Below are 23,380 nucleotides of genomic sequence, written 5' to 3' on the forward strand. Positions count from 1 at the left end.
AATGCATGCAGTGTGACGTGTACAGGGCACACAAGCTGTGTTTCATGTCAGGTTTACTTTATAGGTTTGCATCAGTGCTTCTGCCCTCAGGGGCCTACTCTTAGTACCCCATGCCCTAGGTTCCTAAGTACCATTTACTAGGAACTTATAGTGACAGCTACAGGTGTTGCTAATTACCTTTGCAATTTTTAGGGAAAGAACACTGGCACTGTGAACCTGGTTAGCAGGATCCCAGTGCACTCCAGTTCAAGTTGCATCCAGAAACCAGGCAAAAAATTGGGGGGGTACTGCAACGAGGTCCCAGTTTCCCACAGATGGGAATGTGAAATTAATTGTTTTGCAGATCCAACGTTATCATCCAGTCTCCAGCGTCCAGGGCAGACAGAATCTGGGCTAGAGTGAGCATCTTGAACCTGTCCTTTCTGAGGAAGGCATTGAGAGGGTGAAGGTCTAGAAAAGGGCAGAGACATCCATCGTTTATGGCACCAGAAAGTAGCGGAAGTAGCAATCACAACCTACTTCTGGTGTTGGCACAATCTTTGGCCAAAAGAGCTTACACTTTCTGGTGCAACAAGGACAGATGGTCCTCCGATAGCTGGTGCACTGATGGTGGCATGAGTAGTGGGTTTTCGAGGAATGGAATCACCCACGCATCTGAGGTGACTTTCTTCGTTTATGGTTGGAAGTGCCTGATCCTGTCCCCTAAAACATGGCAGTTTGCCAAAGAAAGCATACTAAAGAGGTTTGGCTGGGGCTGCAGAGGGGTGAAAGGCCAGAGGCCTGGGCCGCATGTTGTCCTTGCTGACTGCGAGGTCTATGGGAACCTCTGCCTCAGACAAAAAAAAGGCTGGGTAGCCTGCTGGTCATGTGGGTATGGCTGGTACTGGCGGCTTTGAAACCCTCTCCCAAAATAGGGAGCACAGCACCTCCTGGTCACTATAAAAGGGCTACGAATTGGCAAGATGGTGGCTGGCAAATTTCTGCTCGTGGTATTGCTCCCACTTACTTCATCACTGTACTGCGTTTCTTTCACTATTGTGTTCTACTCTTCCTTTGTTTGCCTTTCTCTTTACAGTTATTGTAACTTCTCTACTGCTAGAAGTGTATGCTTTACAAAGCTGTTCTGAGTTCCATCGCTGATGCCTGCTTTGACTGACGGTCCTCTGGGTGCTTCCAGGCCTCTGGGTGTTTGCCTGGTGCATTTAAGGCTAGTTATCAAAATCTCCTAGTACCAAGGGAGTTTGATTACCCTCCCTGTCAGTATATCCTTTCATGTTGCCTCCAGCACATATGTTAATATTCAATTGTGCCATTTTTGCTTTGAGGGCCTTCAGCCTTGGCTCTGAGATTTCGTACTACAATGCCATCCATTCTGGGTCTGCTTGACAGGCCTTGAATTGGTGTTGTGAGTTCCTCCCTTGCGTTTCCTTTAACCACATGCCCCACTTTCCCTGTTCCAGGCTGATCCAGAAGGCCAGATATCTATACAATTTTCTGGAAGCCCTAAAGAGGAGAAAGGAAGATTATCGCCTGAATCCCAATCCTAGCTCTCGCTCATGGGAGTGGGTGCATTCCTGACACCCTCTGAATGTAATATGTACGGCATAAGATTAATGATCAGCCACAAAATATATAACAGGATAAAGCACAAGACCTACAGCAATTAGCCTCTACCATAAGGTGATGGGGGAAATATCCAGAGCCACTTATAACTAACAAGACTCAGGGACAGATTTTGAGGAAATAAAGTTATTTAACATCCTTATGTCAGTCAGCATATTTCAGAGAATGTACACTAGCTTAATAAGCCTGGCGGGCATTTCTTTATAGTAGTCCATTTCTTTGCAGGCTTACCCACTGTGTTTGGATAATTCTGTGTCTACAGAACACAGTCTTCAGAAGCTCATGCTGCAAGAAATCCAGTCTACTATTAAGACCCAAAAGAGGTCAGCCGCAAACTGTTGCAGGACCAGTCAACCCCGTTCTGCCAACACTGGAGGTCAAGACCACAGCATGCGGCATGATGTGGTGGTATCCACAGGAGTCAACCTTTGAGATCAATTGATTGATTATAGCAAGACAGATGGGCAATTCTTTTCACATTTATTTTGGCCCATGACGAACCATACAGCATCATATCTCAATTGCATTTTGAATCCCAACAAGGGCTCAAAAAGTATGCTACATTTAAAATTCACACAGAATTGTCAGAAGTAACAAATAAAGTATATCTAAAAACATTATTAGTGTAACAATTTCAAGATGGTATGTTTGAGCTCTGCATAGGCTGTTGAGACCACTCGGGAGAAGGGAACACAAGTGGCAGTCAAAGAATAGATATGAGCAGTAAGGTAGGCTCATGTGACTGTAAGCACTGCACAGAGAAAAGGGTACCTGGGGATTGGTGAGTGAGAAAGGCGGAAAAGGAAGGGAAAGAAAAGAGAGTATGGGGAATTTCCCTGCAAGCAGGATTTCAATCAATCAATCAATCAATCAATCAGTAATTCCTAAAGCACAGCTTATAACCCGAAGGGCTTCAAGGGGCTGTTTAAGGGTGTGCTGCTCAATCGAAAAGCCAGGTCTTGAGTTCCTTCCTGAACTGCTTCAGTGATGCGTTCTGTCTGAGTTTGAGAGGTAGCGTGTTCCATGTCTGGGCTGCTGTGTTTTTTCAGATCTTGGTTACGGCTACGAGGGCGAGTTGGGAAGATCAGAGTTGTCTGTTGGGTACGTAAAAGGCGAGGCAGTGTTTGAGGTATGCTAGTTCTATGGTGTGTAGTGCCTTGTACGTGTGATCAGGAGTTTGTATGTGATGTGCTTGTTGACTGGGAGCCAGTGTAGGTCTCTGAGGTGGGAGGAGATGTGGCTGTGTTGGGGGATGTCCAGGATGAGTGTGGTTGCTGAATTCTGGATTCTTTGTAGTCTGGATTGCAGTGTCTTGGTGATGCCAGCATAGAATGCGTTGCTGTAGTTCAGTTTTCTAGCGCGGGGTGACTATCTTCCTCGTGTCAAGTCGGAGGGGATGAACTTGAAGATCTTTCGAAGGAGTCAGAGGGTGTGGAAGCATGAGAACAAGACAGCGTTGACTTGGCAGGTCATGGATTGGGAGGAGTCCAGGATGATGCCCAGATTGCGTGTGTGGCCTTGGGAGCAGGGGCGTTTCCCAGTGTGGTAGGCTACCAGGAGTCATTCCAGGCTGAAGGAGTGGAGCCGAATATAAGGATCTCCGTTTTGTCCGAGTTAAGTATGAGGCAGCTGGCTTCCATCCAGGTGGCGACTGCTCTCATCCCATTGTGGAAATTTCTCTTGGCCCTTACAGGTTCGCCGGATCAGTTGGGTATCGTCGGTGTAGGAGACGATGTTTAGCCTCAGTTGTTTGATGATCTTGGCTAACAGGGCCAGGTAGATGTTGAAAAGCGTCAGACTGAGTGATGATCCTTCGGGCACTCCACAGCCTGTATCTTTGGGTTCTGATGTGAACGGTGGTAGTCTGACACTCTGTGTTCTTCCGATGAGAAAGGATCTGATCCATTCCAGTGCTTCATTGCGGATGTCGGTGTCGTGGAGTCTGCGAAGAGGATGGAGTGGGATATGGTGTTGAATGTGGAGTGGTTGAGGAGGATGAGTGCGGCCGTGCCTCCGTGGTGGCTTCTAGAAGTGCTGTTTCGGTGCTGTGGTTGCTCCTGAATCCAGATTGGAATGGGTCTAGGATTTGGTGTGTCTCGAGGAATTCGTGAGTTGCTGATTGACGGCCCTTTCCGCTACTTTGGCTGGGAAAGGGAGCAGAGAGATGGCTCTATAATTTTCAGTTCCCTTGGGTTGGCGGTGGGTTTCTTGAGAAGTGGGTTGATCTCAGTGTGCTTTCAATCTGAAGGGAAGGTGGCTGTCTCAAAGGATCGGTTGATAGTTAGGCAGAGCTCAGGTGCTATGGTGACGCTGGCCAGGTTGAAAATGTGATGAGGGCACGGATCCAAGGGTGTTACTGAGTGGATGGAGTTCATGAGTCTATGGGTGTCCTCTTTGGTGATAGGTGTCCAAGAGTTCAGGATCTGGTGTGGTGCTGGGTCCGCGGTGGCATTTGTGGGTGGCGCGGGCAGGTTTTGGTTCTTGAAGCCTTCATAAATGTCCTGGATTTTTTCAGTGGAAGAAGGTGGCAAGTTCGCTGCAGAGGTCTTGGGAGGGAGCGATGGATTAGGTGTCTGTCCCGGGGTTCGTTAACTCTTTGACGATGGCTTAGAGCTCTTCGCTGTTGTGTGCGCTGATGATGAGGTTTACTTGAATGGTGACTTTTTTGGTGACGTTCACAAGTTGTTTGAGGCTGAGTGTTGCAATCATGGATATCAAGGTGGAAGTTGAGGGCGCCAAGTAGGATGCAGTCGGAGGAGGCGAGCGCTTGGGGGGCGAAGAGGTTGGCGATCTCTTTTCAGAATTGAGGTCCGGCTCCAGGTGGCCTGTAGATGAGTGTGCCATGAAGGTAGGAGTTCGGGTTGGTCTGAATCTGGAAGTGTAGATGTTCATGGGTTGGCTGAGACTGTGACTTGATGGTGGTCTAGTAAACTATGGCAATGTCTCCTCCAGGCTGGTTAGCTCTGTCCTTGTAGATGATTTTGTAGTTGTCTAGGATGGCCGTCGCCATGTCTGGGGCCGAGGTGGGGGTGATCCACGTCTCCATGAGGAAGGCGACATCCGGGCGGTCGAGTCGAGGAGGTCCCAGACTTTTACTGCGTGCCTGATGAGGGAGCGTGTGTTGAGGAGTATGCACCTGAGGTGGTAGTCCATGCTTGGTTCGGGATTGTGTGGTGGTTGTGGTGGGTGCGGGAGCATGTGCGGCACGAAAAAGATCGATGAGTGTTCCTCAGGTCTGCTAGGTGGCAGGCTGAGGATCTTCCCATGTTCAAGGCGCATAATGTGTTGAGCTGAACCGGCGGATGGAGCTAGGACCAGGGTCCATGGCGCTAGGCGTGGTCCAGGTGTGGATGGGCGCAGACGGGCTTGCCTTTGGCACACCAAGTGCATGCCAAGGGCCACCATTAAGAAGGGGAGGGAGGGGCGGGGTCCGGCCAGCTGGGAGGTGGTTTCTCTCTCCTTCCACTCTCACTGTGTGTTCCTGCGCTGCCGCTGCCCCACCCTTCTCCATCCCTGCGAAGTGATTTCCCACCCTCCCAGAGATGGAGAATAGTGGGGCCGCAGGGGCGGCAGCAGCGCAGGAAAACACGGGGAGAGTGAAAGGAGAGAGAAAGATACAAGAAGCAAAGAAAAGCAGAATGAAATAAAAAAGACAGAAAAATAAGCAGAAGTAAATAACAGAAGTAAAAAGCAGAAGTAAAAGCAGGAGTAAAGAGAGAAAGCATGATACTTACATGCAGATGGCCACTAGGCTACCAGAGATGAGACGCATGTGGGAGCCTGCGGGTGGAGGGCGGCCTCAAACTGAGAGCCGGGCAGGCTCTCAGTTCGCTCGCAGCAGAGGCAGCAGCAAACAGGTGGAGCTGCACAGAGGAAGGTGAATAGTGGCTGACCAGGAGGTCAGAGGAGTCGATTTGGTGAAAACAGAGAGTAGTAAACTAACTTTGGGAAAAGGAATGTCAAAGATTCTTTCATTACAGGCAGAGCTTTAAACAGGAGAATTTAGAGATGTGTTTAAAATACATTTAACATACAAACTTGAACTGTTTAAAAACACAATAAACAAATAATCAAGTAAATATATGATGAAAAGTTCAGTGTATACTGTTTGATATTGAGCACAATACCTCAAAATCTGTGACTAAACCTGGTGCTTTACGAATTCCGTGTACACTGTGATATCCCGGAGGTGCATTTGCCAGAGAAAAATCTTTCTTGTTCAGGTCAAGACAGTTTCCAAGGGCCACCTCACAAATGACCAGCAGTCTCGAACCATCCGTCTGAGTGGGAGCAGTGTATTTCATGCTTGTACTGTATGAATAAACACATTGAATAATAAATGTAGCAATTGTTTTGGTTTTGAAAAATTTGTTAAAGTATCACACACCCATTGAGGATTTAATAAATGTATGTAGCATACCCTGTTCACCTTAACTAATGCACAAGATAAGAAAACCGTTACATTGAACCACACATATAGAGAGCATATTTAACAATGAGCAGGACGCTGAACTAAAAGAACAATTAAGGGGTCACCAAGCCCATCTAGTTGAAGAAGCAGAGATTGTATTATATTGTGGCTGGCCTGATAACAGGCACAAAGATCTAGCAGGTAGGCTGCATACTTGCCTCTACCCCCAGAAAAATTACATGAAATTTCGAAAAAATAAAGCAAAATTTTGTGTAAATTATGCTAAATGCACTTTGGGATATCTAGAGTGAAGTCTGAACTCTAGGGCGTACCTCATATTTTAAATTAATCACTTGAGCTGCCTGCAAATGGACTGGTTTGAGGAGAAAATGTCTGCATAGAGTACTGTCCTTTACCAACAGGAGAGTGATTCTAAGAATGCGAAGAAATACTTTTGTTTGTTAAGCACCCTGCGAACAACCTACCACCAGTGATCCATGAGATTGTAATATATTGTACCCGATCGGGTATTAAGATAAACTGTAAAAAGTAAAAAAAAAATCCCTATGACCTTCTGCATTGAGCCTGTCAACTTCTGAGCCACCCTTCAAGGTGGAGCATAAACACTGTCTGATAGCTGGGATTAACGTACACAGATCTACAGAAAAAGCCATCAGGGACAACTATGAACTGGTGATGAAAAACCTTCTGTTCAGGTTGACAGTCTTCTGGAGCAATACTTTCTTGTGGCCTAAGCTCATTAAGCAATGTATTGTTATTACACACTAAGCCCCACATTCTAGCTGAAACAGATGCATCAGACAACAAATCTCTTGGCAATGTACTTGTTACAAACATGCAATGACCTTGGGATTCCATTAGTACAGTTGCAGCCATACTAGAGCACAGCAGGTGCACAGTAAGCAATCTGGATGCCCCAAAATCCCATTACTGTACAATCCTATGCTGCAGCTGACATCAGAGCAAGAGGTTATGGAAGTCCTGGAAAGACGAGGCCTGACACGGTTAGGGCTCCTATATAGGAAAGGGCCATATATTTCATTAGAACAATTCAAGGAGCTGAGAAAACTCCAACCCCTTTGACACATTCATATATTTCAGCCTAAGGAAGACAACCCGAGACTGATATCCTCCCTACCCTGGAGAACTCATACCCCTGGCCAGAATTAAGAAGTTGCAGGGGACTAAGGTCTAGGTAACCAAACTGTGTCACATGTTTACCAACACCAGGAATGACACTTTAATACTGGCTATGAAACCCTGGAAAATAGATGCCGGAGAGCAAAGGTCAGAAGGAAAGTATGCATATTGCAACTAGCAATATGTTCTAACATCCATGATTTCTGCATTCTGGAGGGTTCTCCCTACTAGTGCAACTTGCTCCACAGTACTCTTTTCACTCCTGTTTAATAAGGATGTAGCTGTTATGGGTCTTACTCCTTTTGCTGTCTGTTTCCTAGAGTGTGTGGAGCTCTGGGCCTGGGCAAAGCGGAGCTTCAGCCCCCCATAAAACCGGGAAGTGCTCAAGCATGTTCCAGTATGCCCAACAAGCTCTGATGACCCCTCCACGCAAGTACGTTCATCAGCACCAGTGTTCTCCACTCTCGAGCCCCAAAGAAGTCTACTTCAGTGTGTGGAACTGTACTGGTATTCGATGGCAGAATAAGAGCTTTTGGTATGGCCCCTCCCTGGGACCTACAATCCTCTGTGGCTTTCTTATCCACTAAATCACCACTAATCTTAGAGTCACTCTCCTCTCTTGGATCCACGATGCCATTTAGGCCTCACTAATTCTCGCTGGCACCCCAGGAGCAATGCATGCCATTTTGTTCTGCTTGTCTTCTGCCATGCCCACAAAGACATTCTTTACACTTCCGCTCAGAGGTCCACCTACGTCGCAGAGCGCACCCAGGACACCACCTCTGCTCCAGCCAACGGCCTCCTTGTTATCAAGCCTTCTACCACTTCAACATCCTGCCATTACTTCCAGCCTTAAAACAATTAATTTACCATCATAAATTGCTTTTTTTTCCACTAATACATAGTGGTAGTCTGTAACATCCTTCAGTAGTTTACCGGAAGCAGTGGAGCTACCTTAATCACATGTAATTGGCCATCTTGCCTGTACCCTTTCCAACAGTCACATCTTTGAAGTCAAATGCCCAGAAGACAATGGCAATGGCCTTTATTCTGAGTCCAGAACAAACTCCAGACTCAGGTTGGTACCTTACTCTTAATTACAGGTTGTGCAGTAATTTCACACACTCACTTTTTTTTCCTGTTCAAATATCTCCAAAGTAATAGTCTGTGGAACTTACAAATGGAAACAGGTCGAGGACAGGAACAAATGTGTGGAAAAAATTGAAAGATGTGGTAATGGCTTTTCCCTGGGGCAGATTTGCTACGTGTTCACTTCAAGTAACGTGGACTGATGTTAAATGTGTTTGAGAACATTTGGCCAGTTTTCAGATAAAGGAATAGTGATGGGGACGTTATATACTGGATTATTATACAAAAGGGAATATCATACATTAGTTTAAGATATCCTTTAGGATAAGGTGGGGTAAGAAACACATTCAGAAAAAACATCCATTCTAGTGGACAACATATTCATGTCTCAAAAAATAAATATATTTATGGATACATTTAGGGATAATAGACAGGTGTATTATAATCTGTGGTACTAGGGCAGTCAAATCAAGATAATGACTCATTATGCATAATCACTGATGTTGCACTTGTCGGCAAGGCTGATAGATCACTGCCTGAGTGGGCAATCTGAAGATGGTGTACGCTGTTGAGTGTGTAAAAAGGGAACATGCAAAACAGACTCCATGCACTGATATAATTAGAGCCAAATAAGATGGATAGCTGAAGTGGCATTCCATATCTTTTGATACCATAATGACATTACAGGAAGTGGCATCACATGATCTTCGATACCAAGTGCATAACAAGTGATCCCATAGAGCCTTTGAGCATCGAAAATCTTACTGTAAGTGAAAAACGAATAAAGAACTGGGAAATCACTAAAACAGGTAAAGGTACCCGTAATGGCCTATAAGGCACACACCCATCATATATTAGTATGCCACAAAATGCCTGGTATTCAGTCCCTTGCTGGATCCTGACAGAGAGAGGTGGGACAAAAAACTACCTTCTCTCCCCACGCATAATAGTAAGACACCAGGAAACCTTTCATCTAAGATTTAAGTCGCAAACGCATTGGCAATTACTAGTGAACCCATTTGGAGATTCTGGTGGACAACTTTGAGATATGACAGTCCACTAATGAAACCCATGACTCGTGGCTGCCTACATTGACTTCTGAATGTTAAGAGGAGTGTTTTTTTCATTTTACCCTTACCATTACACTGCTCTGTGCTAGACTGCACAAACCTTCCACTAGCCAGAGAAACTGACAAAAACAGTGCAGATTACATACATTATTCTTGCTTGAAGTACTGTGTAATGATTACATTTGTATTAAACTAAACAAAAACATTGGTCATAATATGCATCATTCTGCAGGGAGAGTGCCAGGTACAGCAACACTGCTGAATCTGGAACACCTCCTGTACTCCATCTCACAACCCTGCCTGAAATACTGCATCCCAAACTGTTTCAAAGGCCCTGGCACTGAAGTCAGTGTTGTTGTATCAGAGGGGGACCTGAGCCACATACACACTGCATATCACCTATACAGTGCTTTATTTGCCATAAACTACCTTAATCCTCTCCACTGTTAATGTCAACTGTAAAAATTATACCAAACAACAGATTGGAACCACACTTGAAGCACTAATTCACCCAACTCAACCTGGTATCATAAAAGGCAGATTTGCCTCAGAAATTAGCTAACAAATTATGTCACAGAAAACCATAACTACTAGACACCCCTACGACTGCAATGGCATTGGACGCAGAGAAAGCTTTTGACAAGGTGTCTTTAACATTTCTGTGTGCACTGCCTGGCAAATTGTCGCTGGGAAAAATATCTAGCCAGATGGTGTTAGCAACATACTATCAGCCTTATTGGAGAATCAACATCAACAGGAACCTATTTAATAGCTTTCCTTTACCACAAGGAATTGGGCAGGGTTGCCTGATCTCTCCTCTTATTTCATTAACAATAGAGATCCTTTTAATTGCTATTAGACAAAACTACAAAATTGTAGGCATCGGTTTCAGATCTGGACCATAAACACCAGCAGCAAATGCCGATTATTTCTTCATCTGCACAGAAAACGCGGAAGACGCAATCCCTGCAATTATGGAAGCAATAGAGAAATATGCTAGGTCTTCAGGTTATACATTAAACAAAGATACAGCAGAAATCCTCCCTCAACAAGATATGTCAAAACTCTCTAGTTTACAACACAGGTTTAAAGTTGGACGAATCCACAATAAAATACCCCAGAATTTGTTTCACACACAGCCCTGATGAATCCATAAAATACAGTGAATATGAAACCATAAGACTTAATAAACCTCGCCTAAATTACACCTTTTCCAAATTAATTACTTAGTATTAACGATCTCCCTGTATGCAAACTTCCTCATCAGCATGTTGTAAATTCATCTTCCTAAAAAAAAATTTTGAAAGAAAATTAATGATATCATGGCACACTTACTTCGATGCACATATAATCCAAGATTAGCTCTGCACAAGATATGGGTACCAAGAAAACTGGACTGCTTTAATCCTGTGAGCATTCCTAGATACAAAACAGCCTACGTAGAGACCGGGACCTCCCCAGTTCAGAAATTCTCCTCAGCTAACAATTACATAAAATTTGGTGCACCCGCTAAGTCTTATCTCAACCATCCTTGTGAAGTTGGTCAAAATAGAACACTTCTCATTGATCATCGTGAATACTATTCCTACCATGCAAAATCTAGACAGCAAACTACAAAAGAAAATGAAACACTCCACACTGGGCTGTTTTTGACACAACTCGCATATCAGAATTTGGGAAAGCACTGTTTTGAGAGATTTGACAGCAAATGGTATTAAAATAGTTGAACACTCGGGTGCAAAGAAGACACCCTTATTGTTCTCCATCACTAAATTCATAAACAACCACAATTATTTCTCAATCATCTTAAAAATTAAAAAGGCCTGTCTCGAAGCCTGACACCAATACAAACCTGACCGTTCTAGTGTAGTAGAGAAGGTCATATAGACAGCTACCATGCCTATAAAATCTGCAACCTACTCACCCCAGATTACTCAAAAACCACTAACAATCAACAATTCTCTTTACAGAAAGCCCACATCAAGTAGCCATGTCACTCCCTGGGGTACAATCTGGTCAATCCTTGCAGCCACCAAACTAGCTGTCGCACTTGCCCAATGCATACCGGACCCCCTCAAGACAAGACCTGCTAGAATGCTGTTATATTAAATCATGTGTGAGGAAATAAGGCATCACATACTCAAAATGTTAAACTTAGACTGGACAGCTGATCTTCCCTCCATCACCATTAAAACCTTCCCTTCTTTAATACATGCCTCTCTCTGCAAGAGTGATATTGCTCTCTCAGATCTTATAATCACCATGAGCACAAAAAACATTCTCTCAGAATGGAATGACTTGGTACAGAGCTATATTTATATGTGGTGGCCTTTAACCAGGTTTACCAGAGGTGCAGATAATGCTCCAAATATATACATAAATAGGAACAGTTCTAAAAAATAGAATATGGATCACACTAGACAAGATTGTGGATTCACCCAAACCACCATAAGGCCATCATTATTCTTCTGTCACTCTCACATGTGCAATGTCAAAACTGGACTACTGTGCTGTGCCTATCCTGTTGCACACATCCTGAATAAGGTGGGTGTCTTACATTCAGACTAGACCTATGTACAGGCCTGCCTGTCTCCCTGTTTTTTTTTTTCTCTCTCTCTTTCTCTTCCCACTTCTCAGCTTCAATTCCCTAACTACTAGGTATATTCAAAATAATAATTCTGGTAATATATGTATGTAATTGGTTTATGCCCTATCCTATTGCAAAATACGAGTGAACAAATACAGTTGATCATCATATATGAATACTATTATATCTTCCTGTACTCTGGAATTAAATACGTGTGCTATACATCTTTACAACTGTATGTCTCTTTCACATACATTCTAGTAAAATATTTTGACATTAAAAATATAAATATATTGTTAGATTCATTCTATTTTAGGAATTGTAGGATTTTCTAGAACATTTTTCGTTTAGTCAGACGTGGGATTCGATACTAGGTCTAGTGCAAGAGCTAGACCAAATAAGTTGAAGTTTCACTAGTCTGAGTTCCTCAGACTGATAATTCCCAACTCAAAATCCGCCAGATTAACAAAGTGCCATGTCTTGATGACAACACCTGGACTTGTCAATGTGATTTTGTCAGCAAGTAACCAAAAAACGTAAAGAAGTAAAAGTTTGCATTCCCTAGCAAGCTGTCGTGTCATCTCCATTTAGATAGTGCTAGGTATATAATTATTTGCTTCTGGTAAAACACAATGGTGAAAAAAACAGAAATTGTACTTCTGTCATTGCATTAAAGATACTTAAAAGAGATCAGAAGTAACAACTAGAACACACAAAAAATAATCAAGCCATGTAAGAAATTGCAATAAAAGGCATTTTCAAAAGGTGTGGGTGTTTGCAAATAAACCCGCATAAACAAGAGACAAACCTTATTGAATCACTGAAGTAAATCCCGCTTCCCAGGTTCCCAATGTCTGTTCTTTCGACACCATGATCATCTACCACCACCTTTGGTAGCAGCAGACCCCTAGAACAGACACAAGTATGAAATAATGACAGTCACAACGGATTATTCAGCATGATCACTGCTGCATAAGTCAAACATTCTTTTTATCAGGAATCATAAAAAAGCTGTTAAGAAAAAAATACGAGGTTAGTTCAAAACATGTTGTGTAATAAATTTAAATGGCTTACACATGACACAATTTTGACCTCCTGGTTTTTATTTTCAAAGTCTTACCACTGCCATACATGGTTAATACTTGGTCACCCATAGATGATTATAGTTCAACTTCGTTTTAGACCACGGCTGTCTGAAATGGCTGTTGCCAGTACATATATCACATGGATATGGATATGGATATGGATGTTCACAGACCAGTTCAATCTGACTTTCAAAAGCAGGCTACTATTATGCATACTGTACATGCACATTTCTGCCCTTTCCTGACCAGTGATTAATTCACTAAGAGGCATGTCAGCAGCCTACAGATGTCACTTTACTAACGTTGTTTTCCAGGACACTCTTTTCCTGCAAGAAACATTTAACACAGCTAATAGTCTGACCCCCAAACAGTATAAAACTATTTACATTTTTTATGATTCAGCATCTTTCTAAATTTTCATTTGGAGAGCACACTTCATACACTTAACAAGTAGTCAGGGGTCTGAGAAAACGAGTGATAAATTATAATTACTACTTAACAGATGGTGGCATCTTCCTTATCACAATTTGAAACAACCTGTAATTATTAACGATATTGTATGACAGCATGCTAAATTGTTTCCTTGTTCTCAACACTGGAAGAGAAAAAGGAGTAAAATAATATAGTAAAAGTATATGCATCCAATAAATGTATTTACCCTCAATCTGTCCATGTAGGAAGATGCCAAGTGCCCAATGTCATACGTGACACCTTCAGTCAGTTTTGGCTTTTTAGTCAATAGAAGAAACTGTTACTTAGCTGTACCTACAATTTCGTCTTTCTTAGATTCACAAGCTTGAGACATTCCCCATAGTCAGACAGGGACCTCATGATGGAATTACAAATAGGAGTATAAAGTATTAACATGTTTGTAAGGCAGTACAGCTACATTTTTAAAAAACATATTTGCCACAATGTAAACTTTCCAAACTCCATTCAATGAGGTAAATGTGCTTGTTTTTGTATTTTAAAATGAACAGATGGTTTTCAAGCGCAGTCCAATGATGTTCAATATATCAGACAATATCACAGTTGCCAGTACCATACATCTAGAAATGAGTAACATTTATGAATACTGCCTAGTAATGAAGATCTCATTCCTCCAGCCCTCCACCTGACCCCAGTGCTACCTCTCGGGAGCAAGACCTGTATATATAGCTGTGATTTCCTAAGCCAGGCTGGGTGATTGTGCTCTAGGTAGATGTCTATTAAATACAGTACCTTTGGATCCCAAATTTGCTGTTTTAGATCATAGGAGAGCGCCTCTGTAGCCAAAGTCTGCCATAAGCACTGAAAACGCAATACCCCATTTGGCAGAACCTGTTGTTTCCAGTGTAAAGCAACCAATGTTATGTTAGGAACATTTATAGAGCCTACATACACCATAGTTTTATGGCGCTAAATACCTAAACCATTTAAAAGAGCCCTGTCTGCTAAGAGTTGAAAAGATGGATTTTTAATACTTTTCTAAGGCAGCTCATGGAAGATTTAATTTGCTGATCCAAGTGAAGAAAGTTTCACAGACTGACTTGTGAGAACTATGGCAAATACTTTAAGATCTAAGTTGAGCTGAGCTATCAGCATATAGGTTGCACTTTTACACATATTTATAGAGTTTGGGAATAAGAGTGACTTCCCACACAAAAGCTATAAGTCTTTGATGCTACAGGAATTAACTGAATAAGGTAGTCAGTGGGCTTACAAGACTAGGACAGAAAGCTTTACAGAACTGAGAGATCATGCCACACAAAAAGGATGATGGACGGAGTGCTGACAATGCAAACACTCACCCCCAGGTCTTCCCTGGACTGGAAACAAGCATCCTGGGACCGGTTTCGGGGTTTCACCCCTCATCAGCCAGGCTAGCTTGAATCCGGTGGTATGGGAAGCACAGGACCCACGTCTGGGCATACCCTTCCCACTTAGGACGACATTAGCAACACAAAAAGGATCATGGACGGAGTGCTGACAATGCAAACACTCACCCCTAGTCACAGATCTGGGTTTAATCCATCGTTTTTTTGCTGCCCATGCCATTCCAGTTTCGACCCAGCCATATGCAAATCAGTCTTGACCCTGTTCCCCATGGGAACAGTCCAGCCCGAACTGCCAGCCCAGGTCTTCGCTGGACTGGAAACAAGCATCCTGGGACCGGTCGTCTGATCATGCCGTCTGGGCGAGAGCCTTGAAGAATTGTTTGTAGAATTTCTTGGTGTTCACTTGGTTTATCAAGTTCTTCAATTCACTTTGCTGGCAGCTTTACCATCTGCAGAGAGACTAGATATTAATTTATCTTGTAGCAGTTGCACTGTACCCAATGTAAAGCTACGAACGAACAAAAGGCCTAGAATAAATGCCTCTGTTCCCTTACCAACTCGAACTCGGTGTTTCTGAATTAGGTGATATATGCTCTGTTGGTCTGTGCCCACAGCCACAAAGCTAACATCCTATCTACTTTATATTCATGTTTGTAACAGTTTTGTTTATTCAATTGAAGGAGAGCCTGATCTGCAATGTTGGGCCAAGCACCTGGTGCTAGCCCCTTAGGTGGGAATACTTTCTAAGGCCTGTGTTCACCTATTTGCCTGCTCTGTAATAAGAGGTTTTTCAAGACGTGTACTCTCCGTGTTGGCTCTCTCAGTTAACCCTTATCACTGCCACACTCACTGGCACTTTGAAGTTGTCCCAGTGCACTGCCAACAAGGTGAAGGTTGAATCACTCTTTTTGAAATAGTTTTAGAGTGTAAGTTCTGCGATAGATGTTGGATTTCTCAGGATATATTATACTGTGTGTATTTGTATAGTGCACATTTTAACTAAAAGGGTGACCTGATGTTAAGAGTTGCATGGGCTGAGCCAGGTTTGGGGCTAGTTAAAGAGCCAGATCTTTAGGTTTTTGCAGAATTCAAGAACTGAGGAGGCTCTTATGTGCGGGTGGCGGTTTTTCTCGTTTTAAGAGCGAGGTAGGAAAAGGCATGACTGGGCTTTAAGAGCGAGGCAGGAGAAGGCATGACTGCCAGAAGTGTGCGGAGATGTGTGTAAGTAGGAGACTGGCTGAGCAGAGGTGTCTCCAAGGTTTGTAGACATTTAAGAGGTTGTTGAGGTACATGGGGCCAAAGTTGTGTAAGGCACTGTATGTGCATGAGGAGTTTGACGATTGCTCATATGTGCAATGGTATCGAGCAAAACTCTTTGAGGTGTGGGGTGAGGTGAATGTGGGGTCAAGGGTGAGCTGAGCCTTTTAATTATGTATGGTCTGAAGTCTTATGGTCAATTGAGCTTTGATTCCGGCCCAGAGTGAGTTGCCGTAGTCCAGCTTGCTGGTGATGAAGGCTTAGGTGATGGTGGGGAGCCATTTTAAGAGTTACTTGAGAATCTTGATTGTGTGAATGCAAGAGACAAGAGACTGCGTTCACTTGGCCGGTCATGTGAGTTGGTTGTCGATTACTATTCCGAGGTTCTCTGCGTGGGGTGCCAGGAGAGGGGGGTCTAAGTTCAGCTGGACGCCAGAGGGAATCCCAGAGTGTGGAGTCTCTGCCCAAGATTGCTACTATCGTCTTTTCTGTGTTGAGCTTACACCAGTTATTTTGTATCCATCTGACGACTTCAGTCATGCAAAGAAATTGGTTTGGTTGTTTGGTGTCTTGTCAGAGTAGAAGAGTATGAGCTGTCTGTCTTCAGCACAGGATATAATGTTTATTCTGTGGGCACACATTATGATGGAGAGTTAGGTAATGTAGTCATTGAACAGAATGGGGCTGAGTGGGGATCCTTGTGGAATTTCACAGATGACGATGGCTGCAGTGCCACTTCCATGTTGATTATCCGGATGTCTTCCGTGGCAGTGATGAGGGTGGTCTCTGTACGGTGGTTGAGCCTGAATCTGAATTGAGTGGTGTCAAGGAGGTGGTTGTCAGTGAGGTGGGTGGCTAGGTGTTTATCGTCTTTTTCATGACTGTTGTCAGGTAGGGTAGCAGAGAGAGCCCGGAAGTTAGCTAGTATCTTTGGGTCTGCTGAGCGTTTCTTGCGAATGGCAAGTACTGTGGCATGTTTCCAGGCAACCTGGTGCCTGGGATGAATGAGTTGTTCAGGATTGGGGTGAGGTCTGCACTGATGGGGTCCAGTTCTTTGATTATTGGCTTGGTGAGGGCAGGGGTTCAGGGGGCTACAAAATGTATGGACTGCATGGTTGTTGCAGTATCTTGAGTGGTGATGGTGGGCATCGAGGTAAAGGTGGTCCTCTGGGTGTTGGTGATGATGGGCAGGTGAGGACAATGACTGTGTGCTGAAACTACGTCATGGGGCATACATTACACAGACCCGGGTGTCCTATATGGCTAGCAGCAGAGAGTCATTCTAGTCCACACGCTATGGGGATGTCACAAAATCCAGGGCTTCTGGGAGAAGGTGGGCCACTGGATTTCAAGAGGTCATGGACTTCACCCTAGAGCTTACTCCACAACTGGTGACCCTGGGTACCTGAGATGAACAAGTACTGGGCTGACATGCACTTCTATTATGCAACATTGCTCTGACAGTGGCCCATCGAAACATGATCAGGTACTGGTTTCTGGACTGCTGCATCAGGGCTGAACAATTGGTGTACCAGGCGCTAGGTTGTCCACAGATGTTTGAAAAGGTGTGGGGACCTAAGAGAGCCACAGAAGACACAGACCTCTGAGCATGGAGGGGAGAGTGGGGGACATACACCCAGAGGTAGGGGAGGTCGCCCATGGGGGCAATATGTCAAGAAATGTGCAATAATGTACGGCAGCGCAAGGTAAGCCTAGCGAGATGTCACAAATGTTAGTAAAGCGCTTGAATTACTATGTCTACAGCACCTGAATTGGGTGTCCATTGTTAATGTATATGATTTTGTACTGAAAATTCCATAAATAAAGTATTAAAAAAAAAGATGGGCAGGTGAGCTGCAAGGTTGGAAGAGTCCAGCTAGGGCTTGAAGTTTTCTTGGATGCTAATGATCTTGTTGCAGAAGAACAGGGACAGCTGGTTGCAGGGGTCCTGAGAGGGGGGTTACGCTGGTGGAGCTTGAAGCCGGATAGGTGAAGTCTTTCACTATGACAAAGACTCCCTTGGCGATGTTGGTGCTGCTTTTGATGCAGTCGGTAAGCGCAGAGTGTTTGGTGGCCCTGATTTACAGATTGCACCATCTGAGGGTAGATTTGTAGCTGCTCTTGTTGGTGTCCCTCTCCATCTGCGTTCAAGTTGTTGCCAGTGGCGTCTGGTGAGTCTGAACTCTTCAGTGTACCAGCTTGCTTGCAGTTCCTTGTGGCTTTGAGAGGAGCCAGGGTATCTTCGCAGGTGGATATCCTGTCACCACTGTCAAGCTCTATGAGGTATTGGGAGCCCCCTTTCTCAATGCATGAAGGACATGGGCAGTGCCACAGATGGACAGCTCTGCCATAATTAAACCAGGAAATTCTAAGAAGCAGAGCCCAGCACACAAATACGTAGTCGATGTTGCTCATTGTGTAAAACAGTGTTCTTAACATGTGGTCCGAGGACCCCTGAGGGTCCTGAAGGCCTACTCAGGGGATCAGGGACCATTTTGCAAAAATATAAACTTTAATCAATTAAAATTAATAAAATATATAAAAATGAAGAAGCAAAATTGAAAATTGATTGTGAATTAAACAAAATATTTCAATATTTGAGCATTTGTTTGGTGTATATTTGCTTTTGTAATATTGTGCATTGTTCTGAGGTTTGAATCATAGATATTGCTTAGGCTGGGGGTGCCCGGCTTCCAATAATGTGTCAGTCGGGGTCCCCGGACTCCAGTAATGGTTCAATGGGGAGCCACATAAGTCAAAAGATTAAAAAAAAGCTGGTGTAGAATCTACGGCCCAAGAAGTAAGAAATATAGGGCCTGATTCAGATATTGGCGGATTAATTATCCATCACAAGAGTGACGAATAACCTGTCCGCCAAAATCTAAATCGCACAGGATATAATGGCATTTAGAATTTCGGCAGACAGGATATCCGTCATTGTTGGACAAGTTACTTACCTTCGGTAACGCCTAGTAGAGACAATATCTAGTTGCAGATTACTCACTTTAGAATTTTACCGGGTGTCAGTCTAGATCTGGAGATTTTTCTTGAGCAGTTCCCTTACACGCAGTTAGGTGGCATCGATCGGCTCTGCATCTGTCATCGGCATTGTCCACGCCAGAAATGATGTTGCAGTTCCTTTATAGGCACCACCCCGGCGTGCTGGCATCAGTTTCTTTTCATGACTTTCCACATCAGAAGTGTAGAGCCATGAAGAACACTGACCACTGTATGTCAAAAAACTAGCGCCCTGAAAGGGAAGTTCCGGTCCCTAGAAATCAGTTTGCAGAATGGGGAGGATGGATGGGTGGGTGGGTCAGTAAGGAATTTTCAACAAGACATTTTCTCTACCAGATAAAGTGTTTTTTGAAGTTAGGTAACTTGTCCATCTGAAAGAGACATCAAGTTGCAGATTCCTCACCTTAGAATACATACCCAAGCAATGCCATCCCCGAGGTGGGTCTGCGAACTAAGATCACAAAAGAAAGTCCTGCAGGAGCAAACAGCAAAGTGTTCATCCATACGGATTTGACTGTCCAGGCAGTAGTGTTTGGTAAACATGTGCAGAGAGGCCCACGTTGCCACCTGACAGATGTCCAGGACTGGAACTCAGCGTGCTAACGCATTGGTTGCAGCTTTAGCTCTAGTAGAATGAGCACACAAATTGTCAAGGGGTTGCTTCTTAGCCAGTGTGTAGCACATTTTAATGCAGGGTAGGACCCTTCTGGAAATGGTTCTCTTCTGCATTCCCAAACCTTTCTTCTCACCCACACAACAAACAGAGTTGATCATTCACTTGGAACTCTCAGGTACCATCCAGGTAGAACGCCAATGCTCTTTTTGGGTCCAGATGGTGGAGTCTCTCCTCTTCCTTAGAAGGATGTGGGGGTGCTTAAAAAGTAGGAAAGGCAATGGACTGACCTATATGGAAGGCTGTAAGCACTTTCGGCATAAAGGAGGCCCGGTGCAAAGCACCACTTTCTCAGGATAGATGGAAAGGTAGGGCAGCTTAGATGACAATGCCTGCTGCTTACTCACCCGTCGGAAATACGTGATGGCTAAAGGAAGGCTGTTTTCAAAGTGAAAGAGGCTCAGAAATGTCAAAAACAAATACAAATCCCACTGGGGCATAAAGAATGGAAAAGGAAAAGTGAGTAAGGCCTTTAAGGAACTTATTTACAATAGGAGATTTAAACAAAGAAGGTTAATCAGGCAACCTTAATAAAACAGAGCTTGCAGGCAAATAACCTTTAAGAGTGCCCACAGCCGAGCCCTGCTGTACCAAAGAAAGTATAACCAATGTAACCTCAGAGACAGGGGCAAAAATGGGGTCAACAAACTTGTCTGTGCACCATGCCACAAATTTCTTCCAACAACGAGCGTATACCGTTTTGTTGGAAAGATGCCAGGCTACCAAGATTACGTTACAGACTTCGGGTGGAAGGTCAAAAGCTGTCAACTGTTGCCGCTCAATCTCCATGCAAGAAGGCGGAGACTGGACAGTTTTGGGTAAAGAACCCTCCTCTGTTGCTGCGAAAAAAGATCTTCCCGAAGGGGGCAGTCTGATCAGAGAATCGATGGCCATGCTAAAGAGCTCGGAATACCAGATCCTTTGTGCCCAGTCCGGCTCCACAAGGATTACTTGGGTCCGGTTGTTCTCGATCTTATTGAGAAATCTAGGCAGAAGTGGTATGGGCAGAAAGGCATACAGGAGGCCTGAGTTCCACTCGAGACGAAGATCATTGCCAAGCGAGTGCAACCTTGGAAACTCCAATGGGCAATGCAGCTGACATTATGCGTTATCTGAAGAAGCAAACAGATCTAACCAAGGCCCTACCCATGGCTGAAATAGGCCTTTGGCCAATTCCAGATAGAGACACCATTTGTGATCGAATAAGCATTGTCTGCTGAGTTTGTCTGCTTTCAAGCCTGCTAGATGTTGAACCGCCAGGGAAATGCCCTGTTGTTCCAGCTATGTCCAGAGGAACAGATCCTCTTGATAAAGGGTCCATGACCCCACCCCCACCCTACCCTGTTTGTTGCAGTACCACATGGCAGTGGTGTTGCCTGTGAACTCAGAACCCAGAGCTCCAACAGATTGATGTGGAGTCCGGGCTCCACCAGAGACCAGATGCCTCTGATTTCCACCTCTCCCAGATGCTGCCCCTTCCCAGGATTGACACATCTATCACTACTGTGAGATCTGGTTGGGGAAGGGTGAGGGATCTGCCTCTGGCCCAATCACGGTTCGTCAACCACCACTGGAGATCTCGTGCACTTCCCTCCAAGATCTGGACCATGTCAGAGAGATTCCCCTGATGCTGCGCCCACTGGAACTTCAGATCCTACTGCAGAGCCTGCATATGCCATCTGGCATGTGTCACCAGCAGGATGAAGGCCATGAGGCCCAGCAGCCCCAGAGTCATTCTCACCAAAATCCAGGATAGAGGCTGAAACATCGGTATCATAGCCTGAATATCCTGGACTCACCGCTCAGGAAGTTAAGCTCGAAATTGCAGTGTCCAGAACAACTAGGATGAAAGGGACCGTCTAAGAGGGAGTCCGGTGTGACTTTGACACGTTGATAGTGAACCCCAGTGAATGCAGGAGGTCCGGATTAGTCTGGAGGTGGGAGACAACAGCCTGTGGCGTGCCCGCTTTCAACAGCCAGTCTTTGAGATAGGGGAAGATAAAACCCCTGATCTGCGCAGATGACCACTGCCATCACCTTGGTGAACCCCCGACGGGCACTGGTAAGGCCAAAGGGCAGCACAGTGACCTGAAAGTGCTTGTGGCATACCATGAACCGCAAGTAACGTCTGTGGGCAGGCAGGACGAGAATATGGAAGTAGGCGTCCTGCAAGTCCAAAGCTACTATCCAGTCTCGTGGGACCGGGCCAGATGAAACCTGAGCCAGATTGAGCATTTTGAACTTCTCCTTCATGAGGAAGAGATTGAGGAACTGAAGGTTTAGGATAGGGTGAAGGCCCATGTCCTTTTTGGGTACCAGAAAGTAGCGGGAATAACAACCACAACCTACTTCTGGCAGAGGAACCCTCTATATGGCTCTCTTTGCCAAGAGACCAGTAACTTTCTCGCGGAAAAGTGCCAAGTGATCCTCCATCATCTGATCATAGGATGGAGGGGGAGTCTCGAAGGGGAGGGAGTAGCCCCTTCTGACTATGTGCAAAACACACCTGTCTGATGTGATGGATTGCCAGCACAGCAGATGATAGTGAATCCTGCCCCTAACGGCCCCTGTTGGGGGAGAGTCAGACTACAAGGGGTGGGGTGTTGTGTCAGGAATTTTTGTAATTGTACTCTTCACAGGAACCACTGTGCTGGGTTTGGACCAGGTACTCAGCAGGAAATCTGTAAGGGGTTCATTAAATGGAAGCAGGGGTTCAGAGGATAAAACTCCAGGCTGAAGCACCTCTGTCAGGGGTTAGTCCTGACTGCCACGAAGGCACCTCAAGGTCCAGGACCTCGGCTGCTCTTCGCAACACCATTACGTAGGATGGTCCCTCCCTCCGTAGCCACAGTAGGGGGAGTAAGCATGCCATTATCTGGGAATGTGTCCAGACCACTGGCTTCACCCAGGTACGTACCCTAGTCCATGGTGTCTTGAAGTTGGTATACCAAAGGGTCCAGCGAACCCCTCCCATTCCTCACCGTAACCTAGCCTGTAAGAATAAGGCTCAGGATCCAACATGGGCGTCAAGGCCCCTGTCAGCGTTGTACGACGCCCATCCGGCTCTGTGTCGGTGTTGGGAATGAAGATGGGGCTGGCGCCATCTTGGGGCACAACATCGCCGGAAGCATTGGCGTCAGTACTGCCATCAGAGAAGGTCGAGGTGGTATGACCAATGCTGGTCTGGGTCCAGGAATGGATCCTTGGGTGCCCAGCAGAATTAGGCTGCCCAAAAATGAGGTGCATAGCCTAAAAAACCTGCGGAGATGGGCTAGGGTCGCTTCGGCTCCCAGAAACTTAGGGAGGTGTGGAGTTGGCCCAGAAGCAGGCTCAGCACATGGAGGCCCTGAGCGACTACACTCCCATTCCCTCATCTCGGTCAACAGACGGGGTGAAGTCAAAGAATGCCTGGTCTTCTTCAACTTCTTCTTGTGCCTCAACTTACCTGATCGTCCCAAGGAGTTGAACTGCGATGACGATGAGGGGGAAGTCAACGACCAATCCTAATACTTGCTCTTGACCGAGACTGGGACTTAAGCGGAATTGAGTGCCTGCTAACCTTCAGTTTTAGGGGCCACTCCCTCAAAGC

General features: G+C 45.0%; 1 protein-coding gene across 4 annotated transcripts in view; it reads right to left on the reverse strand.

Moving 5' to 3' along the window:
• PARP4 (poly(ADP-ribose) polymerase family member 4) overlaps positions 1-23,380 on the reverse strand; it is a 1,744,976-nt gene that overhangs the window by 1,385,409 nt on the left and 336,187 nt on the right. For all 4 annotated transcript variants that reach the window (XM_069202293.1, XM_069202292.1, XM_069202291.1 and 1 more), the window contains exons 12-13: positions 12,750-12,848; positions 5,751-5,934 (exon numbers count right to left, since the gene is read on the reverse strand). In XM_069202293.1, coding sequence (XP_069058394.1) covers positions 5,751-5,934; positions 12,750-12,848 — 283 coding nt within the window. The remainder of the gene's footprint in view (positions 1-5,750; positions 5,935-12,749; positions 12,849-23,380) is intronic.

The sequence above is a fragment of the Pleurodeles waltl genome, chromosome 8 (assembly GCF_031143425.1).
Source record: "Pleurodeles waltl isolate 20211129_DDA chromosome 8, aPleWal1.hap1.20221129, whole genome shotgun sequence".
Taxonomy (NCBI): Eukaryota; Metazoa; Chordata; class Amphibia; order Caudata; family Salamandridae; genus Pleurodeles; species Pleurodeles waltl.